The sequence below is a fragment of the Emys orbicularis genome, chromosome 2 (assembly GCF_028017835.1).
Source record: "Emys orbicularis isolate rEmyOrb1 chromosome 2, rEmyOrb1.hap1, whole genome shotgun sequence".
Taxonomy (NCBI): domain Eukaryota; kingdom Metazoa; phylum Chordata; order Testudines; family Emydidae; genus Emys; species Emys orbicularis.
In genome coordinates this window covers 266,303,326-266,323,697 of record NC_088684.1, presented here as the reverse complement: position 1 = coordinate 266,323,697, position 20,372 = coordinate 266,303,326, and the positions used below count along the sequence as shown (strand labels likewise).

Genomic DNA, 20,372 nt, shown 5'->3' with positions numbered 1-20,372 from the left:
CACTGGCAGACCAGGTGCCAGCTCATGAGAGAGCCCCAGACCAATTCACTTGTGTATTAGTATAGATCAAAGTGATTATTAAATATATAAGACTGTATTTGATGTTTAAACTTCATGAAAAGTTGGGATGTTACTTGCACTGTTTTCACTTCTCTGTATCCCATTATAATGTAGTAGCAAATATTTACATTGTGTATACCACTGTAACTAAATAACGCATCAAATGGGAAAGCAGCCTTGTGGAATGCGAATGAAGGACTTTAACAGAAAAGTACTAATTTCAAAGCAAGTGGTCATTGTGTGTGATGATCGGAGGTCAAAGACTCAAAATGCATTTCTCACTCTCCATCATCAAAGGAAAAGCCCACGTGGGTAGTGACACTGTCATCTTGTTTTCTGTGAGAAGAAGCTATAAGCATAGGTGCCGACTTCCCCTCTGCCCCGTGGGTGCTCGACCCCCCCACCCCGTCCCTGTCCCAACTTTGCCCCACCCCAATTTCATCCCCTTCTCCCAAGTCCCCCCCCCCGCTCCGCCTCTTTACCGCCTCCTCCCCGAACGCACCACGTCCCCACTCCTCCCGGAAAGTCCTAAGCGCTGCTAAACAGCTGTTAGGCGGCAGGCGGGAAGCGCTGGGAGGGGTAGGAGCGGGGACACTACGCTTGGAGGAGGAGGGGGTGGGGGCAGGAGGTGCTTGGGTGATGGTGGGTGCGGAGCACCCACTAATTTTTCCCCATGGGTGCTCCAGCCCCGCAGCACCTATGGAGTTGGCGCCTATGGCTATAAGTATGGATTTAAGGAAATATCTTGCATCTCTAGACTGTTTGAACACTTACAGGAAAGTGTACCAGATGCAAAGCAGAGAGCCCCAGAGACAATCCGGCTACCCAGAAAAGACTTTTGGGAAACTGGCAGTTTACTACATCATTGCCACCCTTTGGAATTACAAATGGTGATATAACTGTGCATATATTTTACCTGCTTTGACCTCTCAATAATTTGCATTTCCTTTTCTTAGCTAATAAACCTTTAGTTAGTTTATTATAGAACTGGCTGCCAGCGTTGTCTTTGGTGTAAGATCTAAGATACAAATTGATTTGGGGTAAGTGACTGGTCTCTTGAGACTGGAAGCAACTTAAATGTGATGTGATTTTTGGTGCAAGTGACCTTTTATCACAAAGTCCAGTTTGTCTGCATGGCAAGATAGATTAGAGAGCCTAAGGGGACTGTCTGTGACTCCATGGTAAGACTGATATAGTGATCCAAGAGTTCACATTTGTTACTGGCTTGGTGAAATCTAATTATAGAACAAAGCACCAGTTTGGGGTGTCTGCCGTGTTTTCTGACAGTCTGCCCTGAGGTAGGCACTCATAGTCATGAGCCATTCCAGACAGCGTGACAGAGGGAATGCCTATCTTCTCTCAGTCCATGGATTGCTCTGGAGCCTAGGTGGAAGACAGTCATCCAGACACCAGATGCTGTAATTAGACACTCATGGCTGGCTCATGCCAGCTGACTTGGGCTTGCAGGTCTCAGGCTATGGGGCTGTTTTGCAGTGTTGACATTTGGGCTTGGCCTGCAGCCTGAACTCTGGGACTCTCCCACCTCACAGGGTCCTACAACTTGGGCTCCAGCTCAAGCCCAAACATCTCCAGCGCAATTAAACAGCCCCTTAGTCCAAGCCCTATGAGTCCAAGTCCGCCAGCAGCAGGTTTTTAATTGCAGTGTAGATAGAGCAGTGGTTCTCAACCTATTTACCATTGTGGGCTGCATATGTGGCCCACAATGTGTTATGTGGGCAGCATCCAATAATACCTGTATGTCCCTGAGAATGTCACATGAGCTGCAGCTGTGTGTTGATTGGGCTGCAAGTGGGCCATGGGTTGAGAACCACTGCCCTAGAGTGAGGCAGCAGTGCAATGCTCAGAGGCAGAATCTTAGGCACTTTTCACCCTGAAAATATAGGCACTAAGTGAATTTAGATCTATAGGGTTAGGTGGAAGTGGAGCAGGGGGTTTGTAGATCACAGGGGAGCCTGAACTGATGTTTAGGTGCCTAAGTACCTTTGTGAAGCTGGGCTGTAATGACTAGAGGACCACGATATACCATCAGTTTTTAAGCAGAACTTCCCCCTGCTGTTATTGACAAATATGGCTTAAAACTCAAGGCACAATCTGGCTGAGAATGAAAGCAGTAATGAACAAGACTGTTGTTGTCCAAAGAGAAACTCTGCTAAGCTGCTCTTCGCTCTTAAAATGTAACCGTTTTAATGCAAATGTGGATTTTGTTTTAAACTATTTATCATCATAATGTATGTAATCCACATCATAGCGCAAGAAACTGTAGCAGAATATAAAGATGTCCCCAAGATCTTCTGAGTGGCCAATGGTTAGATATTGAACAGTATATAAGAACATAAACATTTTAAAATATATTTTAATATGGAGAAATTAATACTTCATCTTTGTTGAAGGTGATAACCTGCTAATCCCCAGTACTCTTTAGAAACCAAATAAGTGACTGAAAGAGTTACTATATCTATTAGGTATCAGAGGGGTAGCAGTGTTAGTCTGTATCCACAAAAACAATGAGGAGTCCAGTGGCACCTTAAAGATTAACAGTGCCCAAATAAATCTGTTAGTCTTTAAGGTGCCACCGGACTCCTCGTTTTTATATCTATTAGATTACTTGATTGTGTTGTTTTATTTGTTAATAGTTGAATTAAACTATTCTGAGTCTAAATGGAGGACTTTAATCACCAAGATTTGTCAATCCCCACCCCCTCTCACGAGAACTAATTTCACATGATAGTTTTTGTAAAAAAGAAAAACATTTAAACATAAAATAAGTCTAATTGATATTAAAAGTGAAATAAGAACTAAGTCAACTTGATTAAAGATATTTTCTTGTAGTAACCTCAAGCTAGTGAATTATTTAAGTTACCACACGCAAACATTCTCCAGGAAATACATTTGGTGCTCCTCTCCAGGGCCAGTACTTCAAATTAATGAACTACTTTATTCAATCCCACACCAAAAACTAAGTGTGAAGGTGGCCCAATACCTTTTCCTCTAACTCAACCCGTAGAAAGCATGGACATGGGTCACTTGGGTCATTCATTCATTACCTCTCCCCCCCTTCCCCCCAAACGCCTCAATTACACCATATCAACTTCACCCACTCCGACTGCGCCACCCACACCACACACCCCTCAAATTTATCCACAGCCAGCACCCTTGTCAGACTCCTTGGCAGCCACAAAACCCAACCTCCCCGTTCCCTGACCCTCACAGCAAGTATTCCTCCTCATGCTCCCCAGGACCCCCACAGCCGCCCTCTCAGACTGTCCATCCCCCCGGCACCCACCACAGCAGCCAGACGCCCCCTTGCCGCTCCCCCGCAGGGGCGCAGCGCCTTGCCTTGCGGAGACGGCTGTGTTCCTGTCGCCAGGGCCGTGGCGCTGTGCTGGGGAGAAAGCCTGGCGGCGGGGGTGGGACAGGGGCTAGTCCGCTTCCCAGCCCCAGCCCGGGCAGGCCCAGCTGTGTTTACCCGCCTCTCCAAGTAACCGGCGGCTGCGGGCCCGTCCCCATAGCAACCCCGCCGGCAACGCCAGCCAGCAGAGCCGGCAGCAGAGGCGCCAGAGCCGGAGCTGGGCAAGGTACCGGGGCAGAAAGCGGGTGGAGGGGACTCCGGTGGTCCTGCCGCTGCGAGTGGTGTGCAGGGGCTCAGCCCCCACGGGAGTGAGGGGGCCCAGCCAGGTCTGACCCCCGCCCCGCAATGGGGGAGCCTCCCCCAATGAGTGAGAGGCCCAGGGCGGTCTGACCCTCTGTCCCACAATGAGGGAGCCTCCCTCTAGTGAATGAGGGGGGCCAGGGCTGGTCTGACCCCCTAATCCACAATGGGGGGGGGGGTGTCTCACACCCAGTGAATGAGAGATCTTAGAAACAAGCTGTTCTTCATGCCCCAAAGTGTAGGAGCCTCCCTCTGCATGTCCCCAGTGAGAGAAGACACTTAGGCCTCTATTGACTCATATGTCTCCCATCCCCCCTGCTCCCCAGTAGGTGTGGGGGCTTGTGGCGCAGCAGCCACAGGCTCACATTATCCTCTTATTTCTACACTTAAATTAAATGAAGAGTTGGCTATGTTTACCTGCCCTCTGCGATCCTCCAGTTCTCATAAAGTTGCCTAGCATTAGCTGTAAGTAGGGTTGTCACCTGCCTACATTTTCCCAGCATCGTCCCTTTTTTGAGGTGGCTGTCCTGGGAAGTATCTGAGGGTGTTCAGGACACACTGCCAGCTGTCCAGTTTTATGGGCTCAGGATCATCCTGGATGTTCTGGTTTTTTATACCTGAGATGTGGCAACCCAAGTTGTAGATGCCCCTTCATTTTCAGTTTAAACTGATTTTTACTGAAAAAAATCCAAGTTTTACAAAAAATATTATTTGTTTTTTTCCGATTTTCACCCTACTTTTGTATCATTCAAATATAGAGAAAATAATTTGTTTTATTAGGAAAATTCAATACATTGCATGAGATATATGTATTACGATAATATATTTGGGTGTATATGCAAAGCTGTCTGTTGAAGTAAGGCTATGTATTAGTCTAGACCAGTGGTTCTCAAAGCCAGTCCGCCACTTGTTCAGAGAAAGCCCCTGGCGGGCCGGGCCGGTTTGTTTACCTGCCGCTTCCGCAGGTTCGGCTGGTTGCGACTCCCTGTGCTGGCCGCCCTTCCCGCAGCCCCCATTGGCCTGGAGCGGCGAACCGCAGCCAGTGGGAGCCGCGATCGGCCGAACCTGCGGACGCGGCAGGTAAACAAACTGTCCCGGCCCACCAGGGGCTTTCCCTGAACAAGCGGCGGACCGGCTTTGAGAACCACTGGTCTAGAAGATACACACAATAAACAAACTGGCCTGCACGCAAGCTCTGAAGTGCGTGCGCATCTGAACGTAATGATTAATCTCATGCCCACCACGTAGACATTTCAAGCTGTTAGCAGATAACGGTTTAAAGATTTGACACGCTAAAATGGGAAGAAAATAAAAATCTGTATCAGAATACATTTCAGAACACAAAGAAGTATTCAAATGTTTAAAAAAAAACAGGAGAAAAGGATGAAGTTGAGTGTATGCTCTGAACATGGTGTGGTAGCTAAAAGTTCTAAGGCTACAACAGTAAACTGTTTATTCAAATGAAAAGTTTTATTTGGGGATTAGACCTACATTGTTTTCTTTCACTCAGAGGTGGCATTGTGTTTTGAGTTCTGTTTTAGTTCTGCAGCAAACCACATTGAATTCCGTTCATCAAAGCATTAATCTACTGAATACTTTTTTCTACTGAATACTCTGTCCTTCCGTCCACCAAAATGAACTGTGATATTTACCCAGCAAAATTATTAATAGTTTTTTGCACTGATTTTCACCTGTTTTTGTTTTTGTAGTAATATCAACCAGGCAAAATTAAAATAAAAACTGAAAGCAAAGGACCCTAAAGATGACAAAAAAAAAATCTCTTAATCCCATTGCAAACAGAACAGAACCTATTTGCTTTGCACTTTTTGAAATGTTATTAGTATGGTTAATTAACAGAAGTATAAATTGCATTTTCCCCAAGTAGCTTCATTCTTTTTAATATAACATTAGCAAGCCTATTCCCCGCATTGCTGGTGCAGCTCCATTAAATTAACTGAATCAGGCCCAAAGATGCTTATTGCTAACTATTAAGTCTACAGATGTATTCTTTTAATAGTTTGGGATCTTAAACATATTTAAAGAATAAACTATTTATTTGCTAAGGCACACATCATTGATATTAGCTGAAACCATGGGAGTGGCACTGACAAGAGCAGCTCAATGGACCTCGGCTGGTTCTGGAACTGGCACACTAGAAATCACCCCTTTGAATGAATCTCTTCTAAATGACATAATTAAGTTTGCAGAGAGCTTCAGCTCTAGACATCCTCAAGAAGCTGCATTTGTCTTCAGAGAACCACTTGAATGGAAAACACAATTGGATTATTCAGTATTTGAATTAGGTTATGAGATCAGGTAGGTCTGAATGGCAGTGCTTTTTAAACATATTAAAGATGAACTGCAAAGAAAAAAAATTGTGCTAATTTTGTATAAGGAATGTTTGCTCTTTTTATTGTATTTGTTTTCTCCTAGTTTGTTACATTGGACATTTTGTATTCTGATTTATAACTTTTCCCCAAAGGACTCTGAAAATATTTGTAGTACCTAGATTGTGACGTCACAGCTGTGTGTTGAAATCTAATCTCCAGTTTCTTACTGAAGTGGGGCGAATATATTTGCCTGTCTATTCTAGGAATTTTCACACCCAATGTCTAGTGCTGGTGCAGACCTGCCAGTGCCAGCAATGAAGGAGGCACTAGTGTAGGCCAGGCACAGGTGTTTTACACACTGTGAGTATGTCTAGACACCTGCGGCTGGCCCAGGCCAGCTGACTTGGGCTAACGGGGCTCAGGCTGCAGGGCTGTTTCACTGCTCTGTAGACTTTTGGGTTCAGGCTGGAGCACGGGCTCTAGCACCCTGCAAGGTGGGAGGGCCCCAGAGCCCGAGCCCCATGAGTCTGAGTCGGGATAGCACAGGTCAGCCGCGGGTGTCTAGTTGCTGTGTAGACATACCCTGAGTCACCTTACCTTGAAATGAGATGCAAAAAAACAATGCAAAAAAGTCCTATGTAGTTATACCCAATGAGTCTTAGGTCCTGTCCACAATGTAATTATAGCTGTATTGGTGCACCCAGTTACAACATCGTTGAGCCAAGCCATGTTAAAGGAACTGTGCTACAGCTTTGAAAAGAGAAGGGCAGTTACACTTTTTTGGAATAAATTGATAAATTAAACAGCAGTAAGTCACCATGACCAGATAGTATTCACCCAAGATTTCTGAAGGAACTCAGACATGAAATTGCAGCACTACTAATTGGTATGTAACCTACTGCTTAAATCAGCCTGTGTACCAGATAACTGAAAGGTAGCTAATGTAACACCTCTTTTTTAAAAAGGCTCCAGAGGCAATCCTGGCAATTACCGGCTGTTATACCTAATTTCAGCATGAGGCAAATTGGTTGAAACTACAGTAAAGAACAGAATTATCAGACACATACATAAACATTCCTTTTATAAAGGAAAATCATGCCCCACCAATCTATGAGAATTCTCTGAGTGGGTCCACAAGCATGTGAACAAAGGTGATCCAGTGAATATAGTGTACTTGGACTTTCAGAAAGCTTTTGACAAGGTCCCTCACCAAAGGCTATTAAGCAAAGTAAGCAGTTATGGGATAAGAGGGAAGGTCCTCTCATGGATTGGTAACTGGTTAAAAGATAGGAAACAAAGGGTAGGAATAAATGGTCAGTTTTAACAATAGAGAGAGGTAAATAGTGGGATCCCCCAAAGAGCTGTATTGGGACTTGTGCTGTTCAACATATTCATAAACAATCTTGAAAAGGGGGTGAACAATGAGGTGGCAAAGTTTGCAGATGTTACCCAAAATTACTCGAGATAGTTAAGTCCAAAACTGACTGGAAGCGTTGTGGGGATGTATCATCCTTACGCCAACCTAATGGAAAGTTCCATGAGAAAGTAAGGGTCACGATGGGACACTTGCCAGGCAATGGCTCATGGCCTTGTAAAACAAAGGCGCCCCCTGGTGGTCTAGGGATTATATAAGATGAGGTAAACAAGGTAATAAATCGTGGCCTTATGTAAGGAACGGTTGAACCAATCGGTGTGGGGCTATACATGTGATAAACACATGATTCTCCTTCTTGTCCAATCGGTAGATGTGTGATTATAGCCTAATTGTGTTATGTAATGTGGAGAAAAACTATAAAAGAAAGCTTGTAATAAACAGGATTCGATTCAGCTTGCAACCACATTGGTCGTGTGCTTTATCCGCTCCGCATCGGTTCCCCACAAAGATTTACAAAGGAATTTCACAAAACTGAGTGAGTGGACAACAAAATGGCAGATGAAATTCAGTGTTGCTAAGTGCAAAGTTGTGCACAATGGAAAAAATAATCTCAACTATACATACAAAATGATGGATCTAAATTAGCTGTTACCACTCGAGAAAGAGATTTAGGAGTCACTGTGGATATTTTTTTGAAAACATCCATTCAATGTCCAGTGGCAGACAGAAGTTAGAAACTATTAGGAAAGGGATAGATAATAAAGCAGAAATATCATAATACTACTATATAAATCTGTGGTATGCCCACACCTTGAATACTGCATGCAATTTGGGTTACCCCAAATGAAAAAAGGTATAGTAGAATTGGAAAAGGTCCAGAGAAGGGCAGTGAAAATGATGAGGGGTATGGAACAGCTTCCATGAGATGAGATTTTAAAAAGACTAGGACTCTTTAGAGTAGAAAAGAGACGACTAAGGGGGGGCTATGATAGTGGTCTATGAAATCATGAATGGTATGGAAAAAGTGAATAGGGAAGTGTTATTTACTCCTTCACATAACACCAAGGACTAGGGTTCACCTGATGAAATTAATAGGCAGAAGGTTTAAAATGAACAAAAGGAAGTATTCACACAACACACAATCAACCTGTGGAACTCATTGCCAAGGGATGTTATGAGGCCAAAAGTATAATTGGGTTCAAAAAAGAAATAGGTACGTTCATGGAAGATAGGTCCATCAATGGCTATTAGCCAAGAAGGTCAGGGACACAACTCGATGCTCTGGGTGTCTGTCAACCTCCAACTGCCAGAAGATGGGACTGGATGACAGTTGTAATGACCTATTCTGTTCATTCCCTCTGAAGCATCTGGCACTGGCCACTGTCGGAAGACTGGATATTAGGCTAGATGGACCATTGGTCTGACCCAATATGGGCGTTCTTATATTCTTATGTGTATTTCTGTTGTCAGCTGTAATATATTAATATATATTTCATTGATAGACCTTAGTTTGGTAAGTAAGGTACAGCAGCCTAACATTTCTTTCTGTGAACTCTTTTGATTTTGCAAGTCAACACGGTCTATTAGTAAATAGAAAGGGGAATGTAAATTAGGAGACATGGTCCATTTTTGACTCAGAGCTTTGAGCAGCATTCTCAGAGTTGGACTCTACCTAAAATTTTCCTTTAATAAAAGTTCTCTCTTTATGAAGTATCATTTTATTCTTCTAGTGGAACAACTGTTCAGTCAGAAGAAAGAGACAAAGATGATCAACCATTGCTTCTCCTCACTGCCTCAACTATCAGAGTACGCAGTTTTGGCCAACTCTCTCGTTTGCTACATGTAGCTATGGAAAAAAAGTTAAAGGAAGCACAGGCATGCCTTGAAGGTTGGGGTTTTTTTTCTTGCCCTTGAATTTTAATGTTTAAAAAAATAAGAGAAAGAAAGAAACACATACGTTACATTTTATTTAGTACAAATTTTGGTTTATGAGAGATTGGTTGAAAACAATGATGTGATGAACCAGCAAACTTCCATTTTTTATTTTTTTATCTTCACTGAAGTGAGTAATATAGAGGTCTGGAATAATGTTAACACTGAATTACATATAAAGATACATGTATACTGATTGGTACCTCAACAATTATAGCAGATCATATATTCAAATCTTGGCATACTAAATGTGTCCTCAGAAGCTAATAATAGTTTTTTTCTGTACTTTTAACGTAATCTCCCTTTTATAATGTTAATTTATTAAAAATAACCAATAAAAATATGTTATGCTTAAGAAGTTCATGGCTATGAACATTTTCAGATCTTTCTGATGAATGCTTTTAGAAAATATGTAACAGTATAGTTATTGGGTCATATCCAGTTCCTTGTATACAAACTGTGACTAAAAAGCACCTAAGTGTGCTAAATTAGACACTTATGGGGATGCAAGATCTGAGTAACATTCATTTGTGAAATTGGTAGAAAACAAGTTAGCTACAATTCTGATGCAGCCACAGATGTATTGGGCCTGATTTGTAAAATGCTCACACAGCAAAGACACACACAGGGATCATGCTTCAGTGTGAGCCAGCAACTGCTATGCACCTGTGTAAGAATACTGTCACTTATTGGGCCACTGAGAACAAGAGGAGTTTATAAAACCAGCTGACACACAGTTGTGTCACTGGCCACTGTATAGGACAGCTGGCAATCCTGAGCAAGTGATAGCTGGGCCTTTTATGGAATCGTTGGGATTGTTGCCAACAAATCTTTTAAGACATTGTTTTATACTAAATCAAACTTCCGTAATGATGGCTTTTCTGTGAATTGAGCCCATTGACTTGATGTTTGGGCCATCATCCAATTTTATTATTCCTGAAGGTAAATACTGACCTAAAAGAGAGTTTTAGATTTATTGAATCAAGAGGTAAATATCAATGTTTATTCACCAGAAGACAGCTCCTGTTTATTATTTGTTTGTTTTACCTGAATTTTGTTTTCATATTGTTAAAAACTAATATATTAATGTATTTCAAATCACAATAAAGTGATGTGGAATCATTTACTCCTACAGGATAAAACAGTAACATTTTAAACATGTTAAGGAACCCATTATCTATCTTTTAAAATTAAATATGTGTTCATATTATAAGTTACCATTGTTAAAATGCTTTGGCAGTGAAGGATTTTAAAAATCCTTTAAGATCAGTTTTAAAGTATCATTATCTTTATATTGACAATGTTTATCATTTACAGCCAATAGAGATCCTATAGTGAAAATTCTTGGCCCGGGATATGGGACCATTGAAGGAGAAGATATGTCTATGCTGCGCTTGCTGGACAGAATGAAAAAAGATGATGATCCCGATACAGAGATTAAAATGAAGATCTCTCTTCTTCTTCAACAGCTGGATATGCAACTACTTAACAGTTCTTTAAAACATATTTCACAGTAAGTGCATTGCAAATTAAACTGTCCATTTTTAGCCAGTAAATTATTTGTTTTGTTTTTAAATTAAATTCATTTTAACCCAAAACATGTGCTTTTGGTGTGATATGAAGAAATCACTCAAAAGAGGTATGAAAGTAATTATCTTTATTGATTTATGAAAACCAGGAAAAGTTGCTGAAATGAAAGATATTTTCTGGAGGTTTAACAATATGAGTATAAATATGTATATGTGAAAGTGTGTGTGTGTATACATGCATGCAGTGCATATGTTCTGTATTTGAAAGCAACTCAATATAATACACTAGCAATTAAAACATTTTAATAGAGTTGTTCATTTAGTTATGAAAATACACAAAAGATTATACTGAATTTGTCGAAGAGTTATAACAGTTTCATTTTAGTTGTGAAACTAAAATTTCACTAAATAGCTGTTTGCCTATTTTTAGTTGTTTTGCCCCACTACTCTGAAACTAGTGAAAGGAAAGAGCAAAATCCCTTTATACAATCGTCTGATTATTTTTTGAAAATCTATTTTTTATTATTAGATTTTAGACCATTTTCTATTAATTACAGAGAGGTGAGATTAAGTCCAGCTGCTGTAAAAAATGAAGTGGATCTGCTCAAACATTTCTCTGGAGAAGGAGAAGATACTGTGCTGGAATCTCTTGAATATACATCAGGTTATAATTCTACCTTTTATGTTTTTGTTTTATCATGTTTTACATTTACACATATACATTAAATATAAAAAAATATTTTTTTCATGTAGATGTTAAAATAAATTCATTATCTCTTATTGATTTAAAATGTGTATTTCTATTTTTAAGTAATGATATAGAACAACATGTATCTACAGATATGGAGCTCAATTCTTCAACCTTGATTTACATAAATAATCCCTATTCATGTCCCATTGAATTCAGTGGGACTAATTAAGGGCTTGGTCCTGAGAAGTGCTGCACGTGTGTTTAAGTGGTTTGTTGGATCAGGCCGGAATGCTCAGCACTTTGCAGGATCAAGTCCTAAATGAGTTCAGATTGTTGACATAAGTAAGGGTTGAAGGATTGGGACCTTAATTTGTATGAATTTTATAATTAAAAGTTTATTCAGGTCTTACTATTAGAAATAGCAATATATTTTGAAAAATAACAAAAACACTCTTGTTGCAGATTATGAATTCTCCAATGGATGTCGAGCCCCACCTTGGAGACAAGTCCATGGGGAAATCTGTTATTTGATTGTTAAACCACGTGACACCGATCCTTTGTACATCACTTGCAGCACAGCAGGAGTGTTTTTAAATGGAGTAAGTAACAATAAAAACTCAAATCTGGGATAACAGAAACTTGAGTACTGTATGTAAAAATGGGTGATTCCTGCCTGAGGATTTAGGGCAGTTGCATTCAACCAAGAGCTGAAGAGCTACTTTAGTGGCTCTGCGGAAAGAGAGAAAATAATCACGGCATGATGCTTTATATTTTTTACGTTTTGACAATAAGTCATTATTTCTTTTTCTGCTGTTGCCTGAACAGTGAATCCTAGTGGTTTACACATCACTTGTAAATCTACTTTGTTACCACATGTGTGAAGCAGCACATAAAATGCTTATTTTGCACATTCCTTTCACTATATCTAGCTATTAGAGCAGTGGTTCCCAAACTTCTTCCGCCGCTTGTGCAGGGAAAGCCCCTGGCGGGCCGGGCCGGTTTGTTTACCTGCCGCATCCGCAGGTTCGGCCGATTGCGGCTCCCAATGGCCGCGGTTCGCTGCTCCAGGCCAATGGGAGCTGCTGGAAGCGGCGCGGGCTGAGGGACGTACTGGCCGCCGCTTTCAGCAGCTCCCATTGGCCTGGAGCAGCGAACCGCGGCCACTGGGAGCCGCGATCGGCCGAACCTGCGGACACGGCAGGTAAACAGCCCGGCCCGCCAGCGGCTTTTCCCGCACAAGCGGCGGAACAAGTTTGGGAACCACTGTATTAGAGTATGCGGCCAGCTTTCAACCTCCTTTCACGGTGTTAGCATGCTCTATCAGGTCGCAATCAACATCTATGGCATTACTTAAAGATGTTCCAGTATCTGCAGAGCCACTACATGGTCTTCAGTACATACCTTCTCTAAGCACTATGCCTTGGTCCATGCCTCTAGATTCAGTGTGGCAGTTGGCTATGTGGTTCCATCTTCATTTCTGGACCTGATTCTGTAACTCCCTCCTTGCCATGAGTATACTGCTCTCGGGAGTCATCTGAAGTGGAGCAACCACAGGGACACTATTCAGAGAAGGAGAGGTTACTCACCCTGTGCAGTAACTGTAGTTCTTTGAGATGTATGTCCCTATGGGTGCTCCACTACCTGCCCTCCTTCCCCTGTACTTCAGAGTTTCCTTGTAGAACTTTGTGATAGATTTTGTGGTAGAGGGTGGTTTGCCTGTGCAGTCCCATATAGCCCTGGTGCGTGGCACAAGGACATGTAGGACACATGTGCAGGCTGAACGGACACTGTTAATGAAAATCTCTGAATGAAGGCATGTGGGGCGCACGTCATCTAAAGTGGAGCCCCCATAGGGACACACACATCGAAGAACTACAGTTACTGCACAAGGTTACTGCACCCTCTCCTTCCTGAGTCCCAGTCCCAAACTATTTTTCTCTCTTCTTATGATGATTGCTTGTATAGAAATATAAGAGTTTGGGACAAGTATAATAAAGAATAAAACCTACACAAAATTTCACAGATTTTTAAGGAAAAAAAACCATACATTTCCCCCCCCAGCTATAAATAAGGGCATGATCTTCTAAACACATTCTACTGGATGAAGTGCTTACTACTATGAGTCCCATTGAAATAATAGATTAATAGATTTTGTGGCCAGAAGGGGCCATTACCATCATGTAATCTGACCTCCATAACACAAACCATAAAATGTCACTCAGTATCCTTCATCAAGTCCATAACTTCTGGTTGAGCTACAGCATATCTTTTAGAAAGACATCCATTCTTGCTTTTAAGAGTTCAAGTGATGAAGAATCAATCACACTGTCTTCACCCATAACTATTTCACATTTGGGGAAAATGTATACCTTCAAGTCAGCGGCACTGCTATGGGTACCCGCATGGCCCCACCGTATGCTAATATTTTTATGGCTGACTTAGAACAACACTTCCTCAGCTCTCGTCCCCTAACGCCCCTACTCCACTCGCGCTACATTGATGACATCTTCGTCATATGGACCCATGGAAAAGAAGCCCTTGAGGAATTCCACCATGATTTCAATAATTTCCATCCCACCATCAACCTCAGCCTGGACCAGTCCACACAAGAGATCCACTTCCTGGACACTACAGTGCTAATAAGCAATGGTCACATAAACACCACCCTATACCAGAAACCTACTGACCGCTATACTTACCTACATGCCACCAGCTTTCATCCAGACCACATCACACGATCCATTGTCTACAGCCAAGCTCTAAGATACAACTGCATTTGCTCTAATCCCTCAGACAGAGACAAACACCTACAAGATCTCTATCAAGTGTTCTTAAAACTACAATACCTACCTGCTGAAGTGAAGAAACAGATCGACAGATATTTCTATCTCATAGAACTGGAAGGTCATTGAGTCCAGTCCCCTGCCTTCACTAGTAGGACCAAGTACTGTCCCTGACAGACTCCCCCCCCCATCCCATCCCATCCCATCCCATCCCATCCCTAAATGGCCTTCTCAAGGATTGAACTCACAATCCTGGGTTTAGCAGGCCAATGCTCAAACCACTGAGCTATCCCTCCCCCCACAAGAGCAAGAAGAGTACTCAGAAGTTACTTACTACAGGACAGGCCCAACAAAGAAAGTAACAGAACGCCACTAGCCATCACCTTCAGCCCCCAACTAAAACGTCTCCAGCGCATCATCAAGGATCTACAACCTATCCTGAAGGACAATCCCTCACTCTCACAGAACTTGGGAGACAGGCCAGTCCTTGCTTACAGACAGCCCCCCAACCTGAAGCAAATACTCACCAGCAACCACACACCACACAACAAAAACACTAACCTAGGAACCTATCCTTGCAACAAAGCCCATTGCCAGCTCTGTCCACATATCTATTCCACCTATGAGACACCATCATAGGACCTAATCACATCACCCACACCATCAGTGGCTCGTTCACCTGCACATCTACCAATGTGATATATGCCATCATGTGCCAGCAATGCCTCTCTGCCATGTACATTGGCCAAACTGGACAGTCTCTACGCAAAGGAATAAATGGACACAAATCAGACATCAAGAATTATAACATTCAAAAACCAGTCGGAGAACACTTCAGCCTCCCTGGACAGTCAATTACAGACCTAAAAGTGGCAGTTCTTCAACAAAAAAACTTCAAAAACAGACTCCAACGAGAAACTGCAGAACTGGAATTAATTTGCAAACTGGACACCATTAAATTAGGCTTGAATAAAGAGTGGGAGTGGATGGATCATTACACAAACTAAAAACTATTTCCCCATGCTAATTTTCCCCCTACTGTTACTCACACCTTCTTGTCAACTGTTTGAAATGGGCCATTCTGATTATCACTACAAAAGTTTTTTTTTCTCCTGCTGATAATAGCCCACCTTAATTGATTAGTCTCGTTAGAGCTGGTATGGAAACCCCCATTTTTTTCATGTTCTCTCTGTGTGTGTGTGTGTAATATATATATATATATATATATATATATATCTTCCTACTGTATTTTCCACTGCATGCATCTGATAAAGTCGGTTTTAGCCCACGAAAGCTTATGCTCAAATAAATTTGTTAGTCTCTAAGGTGCCACAAGTACTCCTCATTCTTATCTCCAATTAAGTTCTTCCAATGGTTAATTATCCTTACTGTCAAAAATGTGTGCTTTATTTCTAGTCTGGGTTTGTCTAGTTTTAGCTTCCAGCCATTAGCCCTTGTTATACTTATGTCTGCTAAATTAAAGAGCACTCTACTGTTAGAAATCTTCTCCCCATGTAGGAAGTTCTAGAACATTGTTAAGTCACCTCTTAATCTTCTCTGTGATCAGCTATAAACAGATTGAGCTTCTGTAGTCTCTCGCTGTAAGGCAGGCTTTCCAGATCTCAAATCAGTGTTGTAGCTCTTTTCTATATCCTTTCCAATTTCTCACCATCTGTTTTAAAGTATGAACACCAGAACTGGACACAATATTCCAATAATGGTCTTGCTAATGCCATATACAGTGGTAATATCCCCTCCATATTCTACTTGCTCTTCCCCTGATTATACATTCTAGCTTTCTTAGCCACTGCATCATACTAGAGGCTCATGTTCATTTGGTTTTCCCCCATGGTCCCTAAGTCCTTTTCCATGGGACTGCTCACAAAGCACCACACACAGTAGTAACTACTTGCAGGACTGGGTCTAAGATGCTGATCCTGCAATGAGTTCCATGTGAGTGGACCCTGGGGGTTCTATGCTGGCACATTGGTCAGTTGTGTGAAGATCAATGCAAGTTTGGGACCTATGTTCCTGAACAGTATTTACCTTACAGATAGAAATCTATTATGAAAGAGAATAATAATAATAATTTAAAATTGTGTTCTTTTTTAAGGGTAGAGGAAAGGAGAAAGATGATATTGACTATGAGAGAAAAAGTGACATATATAAAGATCTTATAACATTATTAAGGGAAAGATCACCAAAATTTGTAGAGAATATGGCTAAACAGGTATGTATATATTTTACACATTGTACTGTGATATAGTCTGCTCCCATATCAGTAGTGGTACTTAGCAGTCAGCTCATCCCAGTTATGTGGCATGGCCCTTAAAGATTTTGGGAGGCTTTGATGTATGCAAAAGATCTAGGAAATAAGATATTGGAGTAGAGGAAGCAGTCCCCAGAATATGTAATGATTGGGAGAAAGTCAGTTACTGTTTGTTTAAGGCGCTGGGACCAAAAGTCTTGCAGAGTGGGTGGGGCAAGTCTCTCTTGTCTTCCAGCCAATTGGGAATGAGCTGGAAGTAGAGGGCTGTGTATATTCAGAGAGACACCAGCAGGAGAAGGTTATCAGCTGAATCCTCTGAATCTGGGGACTATTTGGAGAAAGGGGCCAGCTGAATGAGAAGCTGGTTGAAAGCCACAGCTGGCCTGAGGTAATGAGCACAGCTCAAAAAGGGGAGCCGTTGGCCTTCTGTGCCAAGGAGGGAGCAGCTTGACTAAAACCCTCTATCTCCAAGAAACAGGGCTGTTAAGACTCCTGAACCTAAAGTGGAGTTCTTTGGGGGAAGCTGTATGAACTAAATAAATTGAATCCTAGGAGAAGGGGAATATTGTTTAAAGACTCTGGAGGCAAGTAGTTTATTTCTGAACACTAGTAGAGCAAGCTGAGGGAAGTGTGCATGCAGGGCCTTGCTTGGCCAACAGGAGGCATGTCCTTTGCGTCACTGTTACAAATAACTGCATTTGTAAGAATTACATGGGTTCTGACCAACTTGGTCTAGAACACAAACATTGCTATATAATCGACTTGCAAAGTTGTTAGATTTCTGCAGCAATGTTTCTAAAGAAAGTTAGTAAAAATCTGCTGCATATTTCATGTTTTCTGTTGCAGTTACAATGTATATCCGTGATTAGATGTAAAATTTCCAAGAACTTGCAGTGCCTTAATCTCTTTTGTATTAAATATATTCTTTTGTACTAAATATATTCATATCCTATAACATCAAATTATGACAATGGTAGACTATTTTTATTCTCACTCGTCCATGAGTGAGCTAGTAAGTGTAAAAAAATCTTTGTGATTACTGTATTTATACTACATTATTTTTCAGTGACACCTTTCTAATATTTCTAACTACTTAAAATATTTTTTAAAGTTGAAATGTCAAGTTTTTAATTTGTTTGTTTTTTCTTCCAAATGTATGTTTCTTTTGATAAAACTTATCTAGAGAAAGTTCTGTCAAGTATCATTATCGAACAGTAATTGCTACAATTTTATGGATTAAGCTACCAGTTTTATCAGTCATCTGCAGCTATAAGCCTCCTCCCAGAATAGCTGTGGTATGATACAGTGTTATTACATACAATGTATAGTTTTTATTACTATAAGTGCAAGATCCAGCCCAAAGAGAAAATGAATAATGAAAATGGGTAAATGAATAAAAACACACTCAGATTTATATAATAGATTTCTAGGGACAAAGGAAACCACAAAATGAGAAAAATTGGAATGGCATTTACAGTACAACTCACAAGACCGTTAGTATGTAATATAAAAACACAGCCTTATAATTCATACCATTTAAATTTAATTAATAATTGTTCATACTTTGGTATCATCAACAATTTCTTTTTCTACAGTTGTGTTTCTAAAGATAAATAACATATCTGAGTATTTCAAGAAATAATTTTGTTGTAATTTGGTGTTCCATCAGAATATGAGCTGAGTTTCTAATTTTGCATAAAAACTACTGCTAATCTTTTTTTTTGCATAAAAACTACTGCTCATCAACCTGGTATTGTTTTTTATGCAGCTGTAGAATTTTTAAAACAGGAAAATATATTTTAACATAAAAGGTCAACTTTTTTTGATGATATTTTCTATAATCAAACCATTTACATTTATATCTTCATCCATTATGACAAATATAAAGATATCCCTCATTTGTTGCAAGAGTTGTCTTTGATTTAAGTGTCAGAGTTGAGATGTATGCTTTCAGCTCATATAGCATGTGTTAGAATCATAGACTTTAAGGTCAGAAGGGACCATTATGATAGTCTAGTCTGACCTCCTGAACAACGCAGGCCACAGAATCTCACCCACCCACTCCTGTATCAACCCCCTAACCTATGTCTGAGCTATTGAAGTCCTCAAATCATGGTTTAAAGACTTCAAGGTGCAGAGAATCCTCCAGCAAGTTACCCTTGCCCCACGGTGCAGAGGAAGGCGAAAAACCCACAGGGCCTCTGCCAATCTGCCCTGGAAGAAAATTCCTTCCTGACCCCAAATATGGCGATCAGCTAAACCCTAAGCATATGGGCAAGACTCATCAGCCAGACACCCAGGAAAGAATTCTCTGTAGTAACTCAGATCCCACCCCATCTAACATCCCATTACAGGCCATTGGATATATTTACCGCTAATAGTCAAATATCAATTAATTGCCCAAATTAGGCTATACCATCCCCTCCATAAACTTATCAAGCTTAGTCTTGAAGCCAGATATGTCTTTTGCCCCCACTGCTCCCCTTGCAAGGCTGTTCCAGAACTTCACTCCTCTGATGGTTAGAAACCTTCATCTAATTTCAAGTCTAAACTTCCTGATGGCCAGTTTATATCCATTTGTTCTTGTGTCCACATTGGTACTGAGCTTAAATAATTCCTCTCCCTCCCTGGTATTTATCCCTCTGATATATTTATAGAGAGCAATCATATCTCCCCTCAGCCTTCTTTTGGTTAGGCTAAACAAGCCAAGCTCTTTGAGTCTCCTTTCATAAGACAGGTTTTCCATTCCTTGGATCATCCTAGTAGCCCTTCTCTGTACCTGTCCAGTTTGAATTCATCCTTCTTAAACATGGGAGACCAGAACTGCACACAGTATTCCAGATGAAGTCTCACCAGTGCCTTGTATAACGGTACTAACACCTCCTTATCTCTACTGGAAATACCTCACCTGATGCATCCCAAGACCGCATTAGCTTTTTTCACGGCCATATCACATTGTCGGCTCATAGTCATCCTGTGATCAGCCAATACTCTGAGGTCCTTCTCCTCCTCTGTTACTTCCAACTGAGGCGTCCACAGCTTATAACAAAAATTCTTGTCATTAATCCCTAAATTCATGACCTTGCACTTTTCACTATTAAATTTCATCCCGTTACTATTATTCCAGTTTCCAAGGTCATCCAGATCTTCCTGTATGATATCACAGTCTTTCTCTGTATTGGCAATACCTCCCAGTTTTCTGTCATCCGCAAACTTTATTCACTTTTTGTGCCAAGGCTGGAATAAAAAGATTAAACAAGATTGGTCCCAAAACCGATCCCTGAGGAACTCCACTAGTAACCTCCCTCCAGCCTGACAGTTCACCTTTCAGTATGACCCGTTGTAGTCTCCTCTTTAACCAGTTCTTTATTCACCTTTCAATTTTCATATTGATCCCCATCTTTTCCAATTTAGCTAATAATTCTCCATGTGGAACCGTATCAAATGCCTTACTGAAATCGAGGTAAATTAGATCCACTGCGTTTCCTTTGTCTAAAAGATCTGTTACCTTCTCAAAGAAGGAGATCAGGTTGGTTTGGCATGATCTACCTTTTGTAAAACGATGTTGTATTTTGTCCCAATTACCATTGACCTCAATGTCCTTAACTACTTTCTCCTTCAAAAATTTTTCCGAGACCTTGCATACTCCAGACCTTGGGGGGAGGGATAGCTCAGTGGTTTGAGCATTGGCCTGCTAAACCCAGGGTTGTGAGTTCAATCCTTGAGGGGGCCA

The 20,372-nt window shown here is 41.2% G+C and overlaps 1 protein-coding gene across 1 annotated transcript in view; it reads left to right on the top strand.

Annotated features, from left to right (window-relative positions):
- Positions 1–5,822: 5,822 nt before the first annotated feature.
- Positions 5,823–20,372, top strand: part of ODAD2 (outer dynein arm docking complex subunit 2) — a 169,671-nt gene continuing 155,121 nt past the window's right edge. Inside the window, exons 1-6 of the mRNA XM_065399867.1 lie at positions 5,823–6,046; positions 9,166–9,323; positions 10,685–10,880; positions 11,454–11,560; positions 12,050–12,186; positions 16,484–16,600. Coding sequence (XP_065255939.1) covers positions 5,823–6,046; positions 9,166–9,323; positions 10,685–10,880; positions 11,454–11,560; positions 12,050–12,186; positions 16,484–16,600 — 939 coding nt within the window. The remainder of the gene's footprint in view (positions 6,047–9,165; positions 9,324–10,684; positions 10,881–11,453; positions 11,561–12,049; positions 12,187–16,483; positions 16,601–20,372) is intronic.